Raw genomic sequence first — 8,612 nt, forward strand, 5'->3', positions numbered from 1 at the left:
TCCAAACTGCATACCTTGCGGGACTTTACTTAATGAAGGTTTAATTAAAATCTCATAAACGCACCTCTCATCTAGATGAGCTCTGAATATCTCTGAGATAATGGAGAGAGCCTTCACCAAGGTCTCACTGTCTGTTATTACTATGTTAGATATAGAACACTGCACTACTTAAGATAACAGCTATTTATGACCTTCAGGAAATGTCTACACTCAGGTGTGATGAAGGTACCATAACTCAAATCAAGCCTTTGACATGTAACAGTGTGTTCTGTTGCACTTTGAGATGAAAATGGAGGCAAAAGATATATGTGGCTCAGGGATTTTGTGATGTTGTGGGTACCTTGCAAAAGATCGAAAGAACATAAATTTTCTTTGCACTACATTTCTCTGTGCTGCTGTGTCAATTTGAATCTCCACCACAGGGGATCAATTAAGGAACATCTATCTATGTATTTAACAGTGGCACAACCCAAAATACATCCACCAGCAGCAGATCTACTGTAGAGATTTTCAGTTCAACTGTATTATGATCAAGGATTTTAAGTAAATTCTCCGTATTTGTATAGCGCCTTTCTAGTCTTTGCGACCACTCAAAGCGCTTTTACACTACATCTGCATTCACCATTCATACACATTCATACACTGAGCCTAAGTGCTCAAACGGAAACTAACATTCACACACATTCATACACTGAGCCTAAGTGCTCAAACAGAAACTAACATTCACACACATTCATACACTGGTGGATGGTTCAGTATCTTGCCCAAGGACACTTCGACATGCAGCCTAGAGGAGCCGGGAACGGCTAATCTTTCGATTAACAGGCAACCCGCTCTACATCCTGAGCCATAGATCTCGGCTGTACTTGGGCTATGGTTAGAAGTCTATTAAACTTTTACTGACAGCCCAAATTTAGCTGTGTTTTAGCCTAGTATGAGAATGGATGGCAGTTAGCTGTATATTAGACAGTTTCCCCCATACCTCAGTTGGTAACTGCAGCATTTGTTATCAGACCCAGTTAAGACCTCAGTAAAAAGTGATTGCAATAGCCATTATTTTGGTGTCTATTAGATTTACCTAATGTATATGTCAGTAGCAATCTAATTGATGGCTAGGCTGTACTTATGGGCTATGGTTAGACATCTGCTAAACTTCAACAGACTGCTCATCTTTAGCCTGTTTTAGACTATTAGACGTCTTTTAAACACGAAATTACTTCCTGGGGTATGACACCCAATTTCTGTTGGTTCAGTTTCTACTGTTCCTGTATCAAAATGTTAAAATACAACTTCACATTCTTCCTATGTTGTTAATTAAAGGAGATTATTATTATTATTAAACTGCTTTTCCAGTCCTATATTGTAGTTCTGTGACTCCTTTAGCAGCTTAGCATGATTCAAAGTTCAGAAAAATAATTTTCTATCTTATGCTGGCTTCACCCTGAGCCATGGTTCTGCTCGAGGTTTCTGCCTCTTAAAAGGAAGTTTTTCCTTGCCTCTGTCGCCTAGTGCTGCTCTTGGTGGGAACTGTTGGGCTTCTGTAAATAGCATCATAGAGTATGGTCTAGACCTGCTCTTTTATGAAAAGCGCTGTGAGATAACTGTTGTTGTGATTTGGCGCTATATAATAAAATTGAATTGAATTGAAAATTGAATTCATGTAGGCCTTCATTTCAGCCTCAGTCTGAAACAAGCTGTAGATGTTCTTGTCTCTTTAAGTCCCCCCCACAAAAGCCCACTGTCTTCTGATTGGCCAAGACCTGAAGCATTATACCAGACTGTTGTTGTCGCTGAGCGGTACAGACAGAGTGACTATTACCATGCGGAGCAAATGAACATATATGGAACACCAGCTCCGTCTGGCTCTGTATGTTGTAGAATGGAGCAGTTGGTAGAAAAAGCTGATGAAAACAGAGCGTTCAGAACAGGAGGAAACCTGAGGGTTTTGCTCACAGGGATGTCTTTTCAAGTAATTTTACCTCATTATTTGAAGCTTTGGCCATGTTTAACATGAACATCCAACACTGTAACATTTTAGATAAGTCATAAAATGTGGAATAATAGGTCTCCTTTAAACCTCACATATGAAATAGTTTACATTAGATTTTGCAAAGTCATTTCCTTTGCTCTTTGTCTTGTGATTTCACAGTGCTAGGTACTGTAACTCCAGTCTCTTGGAATATGGGAGTACTAGGTCAGTTTGACGCTGTCACTTAACTCTTTTAGTGCCATCCTTGAATCCTGGCGGGGCCTACTGTGTGACCCAAAGGCCATGTGGACATCATTCTTTCAACAATAAAAGATAGAAAATGTTCATTAGCATCCATGTTGACTCACGCTACAGGAAGACTTGACATGTTTCCCAGTATTTCCCATGAGACGCAACAATTTAATACCGCAGGGAGAAATGCTCTGACATATGATATGACGTCATCATGCCTTGCTAAACTGCTGGACACATTTAATGACTATATTCCTGAGAACAATAAGGGGATACACAATCCCTTTGGAGTTGATGTGGAAGGCATGACGTTGCCAAGCAACAAGGAAGCTCAGCTGGTTGAGGTTTTATGTGACAGCATGCTGAAAAGGAAATTCCCTGAAGTGAGCTTCTCAGTTTTGGTGTATTGTGATGACTGAGTATCCATCAAAACAAACTAATTTAAAAGGTAGTCAGACCAACAAACTTTATTTGTACGTTGCCTTGATAAGTAAAGTTATTTAATGGCTAGTGGGTGTCGAAACTGCAAATTGGGCGGTGCTTCACTGGGGATTGTCCATTTTCAACATGGAGGCTGAGTCGGACACTTCCTCATATTAGAGCGAAACAGTACACTCAAATATGTTTCTGAAAACATCTGAAGAGAGAAATGGACAATCCAGTAACATATTTTTGATTAATATTTGATCAGCACTGTTTAGTTTTACCGTTTGTTGTGAGTTTTGTGAGCCTGAAGCATTGCTTTGGACAGGCTCACTTGCATAAAGTTGAGAGCGAGTCGTGTTGATGCAAATTCAGATAAGGAGAATGGTGAGTCAACTCGCCGCAGCGTAGAAAATGAATAGAATTCGTCTCCTTGACATCCGTCAACGGATCCGGTGTGTCTCCAGCTAAGTATGCAAGGTTTGAATTGGCCTCCTAAACTTTATTTTTTCGTTCTTCTTCTACTACCTCTGTCAGTTTTCATTTGTAAAAACGAGTGCAACACCATGAAAGCCTTTGACGAGAGAGTGTCTGAAAGTATGCGCTGTTATCCCGATTTGTATGATTCACGGGGCCGACACAACAGAGACAAAAGAACAGAGTTATTGAAGAGAGATCAGGGAGGCGGCGAGATGCAGCCTGGAGGAGGCTGTGATGGCAGGTTTTTCACCCAGCATTCCGATGTGGCCATTTAGAACAGGCAGAAACACTTAGACGTGGTCGGATGACACGTTGTACAAAGCAGCTTGTTTGAAGCAAACAGAACCCTTTCCTGTAGCTTAATTTAACAGCAAAAATTCAGGAAGCAATCACAGAACGGGTATGTTACTGTTTATATTATGTGATGTGAAATGGCAAATTTTGCCAAAGGGTGGCAAATTTGCATGTCTGAGGAATGAGGATGTGTGTGAGTGTGTTTTACCTGGTCTGCCAAGGAGGTGGACAGCATGCTCATTAGTTCCCTCTCCGCAGTCAACCTCCACATCTGCTCCCATCTCAGCTTCCGTAGACGATCCAGGAGAAGCAAAATCACCCCTGGAAAGCACACACACATACACACGTACAGACAGAGATATGGTAGCTTAAGAAAGAGAGAGATTGCTATCTAGCTCCCTGGAAAAGGTGATAAAGTCCCATCATGAGGCTCTGAATCACAGCCTTGTGTTTTCTGAGATAAAGCTGTAGACTTTAAGCTTAAAGACAGACCGAGGCTGGACGCAGAAAAAGTCCTCTTGGAAACAAACCATTCTTAGAAGCTCATGTGCTTCTTTTCTTTGCTAACTTTCTGCCCCAAAAAACAGGAAATCTAAAACAAAAACTTCTTCTCGGTTCCCTGGCTAATAAAAGAAATCTTCCTGGCTTTACAAACAAAATCAAGCAGCCAATTTTCAGAGGGAGAGAGATGGTGGATATGTTTTTGTTCCGGATGAGAACAAACAAACTTCTTTCACACCCTGCTGTGCTCTATCTGTTGCCACAGCCACAAAGCTTGGAGGCTTTCTGTCAAATTGCTGTTCTGTGTAAATGTGACACATGCCTTTCTATTTCTGAGACGTGCCGTTCAGTCACACTGACAGGAAGTTTAAGAGCAGAACACTGAATCCTTACAGCACAGACGTGTTCAGGTGAGTTTGACACGGCTCCCACTGAAATGCGCCTGCTATGAAATTCACTGCAGCGGGTGGTGCTGTTTGTTTTGGGTTGTAGTCAACAGAACGATTATCCCACAGCTCCAAACAGCACAGAGAGAGCTATAAGTCTCCCGAAGGGAAAGCCCTGCTGAATTTATAGGCAGAGGATAATAATAACAAGGTGTAATGGAATCCAATCAATTCCACTATCAGCTGCTCGGAGGCTCTGTGAAATTACATCCAACACCTTTTTTGAAAATGTTTTTCCCCTACAACGTTCAACAAGGCAGGTGGATGGCTTGTATATTTCATCAATGTCTGTGCAAACGCACTAATTTCTTCCAAGGAAAGGACACTGCCTCACTGCGGCACACTCTTAACTTTCACAGGACTCTGAAATGTGGAGAATGAAAATAATAATACTTGGAAGCAATCGAATGTTTTCCTATTACCGTAAATTAAAATAACCTCAGATGGCTGAAATAACAATGCCAAATTATATTCCCAGAGAGAGCTCAATCAAATTAAATCAATACTACATACCAATAATACAGGGCAGTGTGTACTATACAAATTGTCACAGTAGGAGAGGGCAATATGTATACAATGTTTGTATACGTGTGATCTTATAGCGAGATAGCAATATTGTAATTTAGTACATTTTCTAGCAAATCTATTGAGAAACCTGTTTACTGCTACAGTAACCCGACAGGCGTGTTTGTTTTAGTCATCTGAAATTCTACTGCCATAAAACAGTCCTGCTCATTGATTTGCAACATTGCCCACGACAGCCTGATACCTCAGCTCCTTCAGTACAAACAATCTGGTAAAATCTCTGACTTGACAAATAGATACTGTCTCATGGTGTTTATGTGTTCATGTTGGCAAACCTTCTATACTGTTTTTACATTTTTGTACACAAGGATAAAGTACTTTAAGATTTTGCGCTAGCAGGAAACGAAGCACAATTTAAGCAGACACAATCAAACTGGGATTTTTGGAATACCGCTGCTAAGTGGATGCTGTGTAGGGTTAATACATCGATTGTCCACTGACTGTGTCGGCGTCGTGTTTCAAAGGAAGTGTTTCAGAATCAGAATGCCTCTCAGCAATCTGTTGTTCAGCAGACACATTTCCAATGTGTTTTTGAGTTTGCTCGCATTTTTTGTATTTTACAAGGTTATTGAAAACATGTTTTCAAGCTTATTCATGCTTGATGTGGTAACACAGGCTGTACTGGTTTTAATGACACATACACAGCACGTTGTCTGATCTGTACTTTGTAACTGCATTTCCTGAATAGTGAATATTAGTAGAAGGAAAACAGCATTTCATCTCTAGCTTCACATGAGAAGTGACAGCAACAAACAAGAAAACTAGTTTTGCTGTATGCTGTATGCTGCATGCTTGTGACTTTCACAAGTGAATTTCACACTTTAAGGACACAAGTTGCTCTGGCAAAAATAGGTCTGGTGAGTAATATATAAAATTAAATTTAAAATCAGGGTTAAAAGACAATCAGGTGTGTGACCATAGTCTGTGAACTATTCAGAAACACCTGAAGAGTGCTTTGTTCCATGTTTCATGTTTTTTAAATTGTTGTCCTTGTGAAAGATATCTTGTTATATGTGTGAGTACTGTTGTTCCTGTTGTTCTAAACTGCCACATTTACAGAAATGTTTATCAATGTGCACTGTCTCTGTAAACTTAAACTCTATAAATAAATAAATAAATATGGTGGACATTGGCACAACAACATCAATGGCAGTAAAATGACTCCAGCAGCCACTACAGAGCCCAACGCAATGTCATTATTTTCACTATAAACACATACAAACTCAAGTCCTGCTTAAAATGAAAGTATGTAGTATGCACACAATTTTACACACAATACATATGTTTTAAGTGTATCCCATGCACCATGCTAACATAACATGCTGTACTCACCAGTGTTGAAGCCTCTTCCCAGAGCTGGCCAGGGTCTATGGTTCTTCCACAGGTTCCCCAGGTACCAGTCACTCTGGTTCTCCACCAGACCCAGAACCTGCTGACCTGAGCACAGCAAACACGACACCGTTACTGCTTTTTCACCTTCTCTACGTCCATTCTTTTTCTCTGCAGCTTTAACTTATCCACTTCCTTGTATGTGTTATAGTCATATATTTAGTTCTGGGAGTTTGGCTGAAGTAATGTGGTGGTTTTCAGAAAACGTTTTAATTTTCTTTTAATGTTGCATATTTTTATAATGTGATGTTCAAGGCATCCCATGAGTTATTTTATGATGAAACATTTTAATTTACTTCTTTTGGTGTGTACACTACGACAACCTGGCCGTTCTGCTCCAACATCAGACAGTGATTTAATTTTTTCTTAATACTTTCACATATTTTCAAACACATTCAACACCCAGAAAAAGGCTGTATACTTTTGTTTAAATAAGAAAACTGGTATGATCAATCCAAGTTAGTTTAAGAGTTATGTCAGCCTCGAGAGAAAGGGCTGTATAGAATAGAACAAAAATGTGACCAGATAAAGTAGGCCTAACAAACCACACAATGTTACTGTAAGACAAAAACAACTTATATACAACACATTCCTAAATAAAAGTCAATATTAATATTAATTCATAAATAAGTCCTGAAGTCTCAAATAACTGGGGTAATGGGCAGCACATGGTCATTTTTTCATTTATTGTCAGCTGCATGGTTAAAAAAAGTTTCCCCGTACAATAAAATTCCACTTTTGCCTTCCACTGTGAATGACATTTAAAGGAAACACAAGGTATAAGAAAGTAGTGATAAAAGAAAATATATATATAAAAGATACTTTAAAGGAATAAAGGCCGGTCCAAAAACACCGAAAAGTGTTGAGTTTGCAGTAACATCAAATTAAAACATGAGTAGACCATAAAACAGGGAGGCTTTATTAATAAAATATGACTAAACCAAAACTTAATCATTGGTTTTATCTCAGGATAAAGAGATAAGTGAGTCATGATCTCTAGCTAACTGCCTGTTCTTGACTTGCGCATGGTTTGGATTGTGTGCAGACAGAAATAGAGGTTGAAGGGGATCAGAGGCAGACACTACAGGGTCAACTGGCTCAACACAGAGCCAGCAGAAACATAATCCCTTCATAAAGTGGGCTTTTATGTCTGAGTCAACTACAAACCAGGAGAGGGCTTCAACTGCAATGGCACACCATTTGTGAGAAGCTCCAAACTGAATTTGAAACTTAGCTCATAAGAATTTAAAGTGTTTGAGACACTAGACAAAAGGTATTTAGAGGACAAGAAAGGAGGTGGAATGAAATAAAGAGGAGAGTTTCAGAAGACCAAGGGACGAGGGAGGGGGGGGGGGATGTACATGGGCATTAGGGAGGAGATATTATGGAAGACAAGCTAGGTAGAGATCAGGGTTGGATGGGCATTAAGGAGGAGATAGGATACTGGAGAGCGGGCATGGGTTTAGCACTGGTAGCTTTAATGAAGGCTGTAAGGAAGATTAATGAGAGTTTATTGGAGCAGGCAGCAGAGAGCGGGCAGCCTCTTTAGAAAGGCTGCAAAACAAAGACCACAGATTTGGCATCAAGGTGATGACTGTGCGGAACAATTAAAGCTAAAAAAAAAAACACTGCTCCTTTTGGAGAGACTACACAGTGATTCTACTTTGGTCTGGGTTAATCAAAAATGTGCCTGTTTAATCTCATTGTCAGCAGTGGTGGGAAGAAAATTCTACTGCAGATCCCTTCTGTTTATATTCTACTCCATACTTTTACTGTAGTTAAACATTTTTATTGCAATTAAGCAATACACCTGTGTGATTAATTACAATTAATGACATTTTAATCATTTTGGATGAACACTATTTGTGGACACCAAGACTGTATTTAAACCAGCAAAGTGTACTCAGAATTTTTAATTCCTCAAATCCAGGTAGAATAATAAAAGACAGTTAACTTCAATGTGGGTTGTATTTTTTTAAATTTTGGCTTTTGTCACAAACAGTTGTGATAACACAGAATTCACCATGTTCACTGCAGAGATCTTGGAAAACAGCGACATTGCAACATCAGATGAGTCAACAAACAGTCAGACAATCAGACAAACCAATAGTTCATCCAGATTATGTAACCACTTCATGTGGAAAATGAAAAGAAGAGCACCTGAAACATTCATAATAATAGTGTTCAACTACGGCAAGTACAGTAGGTCAAAGTTTAAAGAGGAAGCTGGATTGGAAACTGATGGATGTTTGCAATGGACACTTCTGATCATA

At 39.5% G+C, this 8,612-nt stretch overlaps 1 protein-coding gene across 1 annotated transcript in view; it reads right to left on the bottom strand.

Moving 5' to 3' along the window:
* Nucleotides 1–6,387, bottom strand: part of large1 (LARGE xylosyl- and glucuronyltransferase 1) — a gene marked incomplete at its 5' end in the record, with an annotated part of 30,219 nt that extends 23,832 nt beyond the window's left edge. The window contains 2 exon segments of the mRNA XM_038738545.1: nt 3,627–3,739; nt 6,283–6,387. Of these exon segments, the coding sequence (XP_038594473.1) occupies nt 3,627–3,739; nt 6,283–6,387 (218 nt within the window).
* Between the last annotated feature and the right edge of the window lie 2,225 nt (nt 6,388–8,612).

This window comes from Micropterus salmoides, unplaced genomic scaffold (assembly GCF_014851395.1).
Source record: "Micropterus salmoides isolate LMB-PRFRI ecotype aquatic unplaced genomic scaffold, ASM1485139v1 Ms_hic_scaffold_23, whole genome shotgun sequence".
In the NCBI taxonomy this organism is placed as follows: Eukaryota; Metazoa; Chordata; class Actinopteri; order Centrarchiformes; family Centrarchidae; genus Micropterus; species Micropterus salmoides.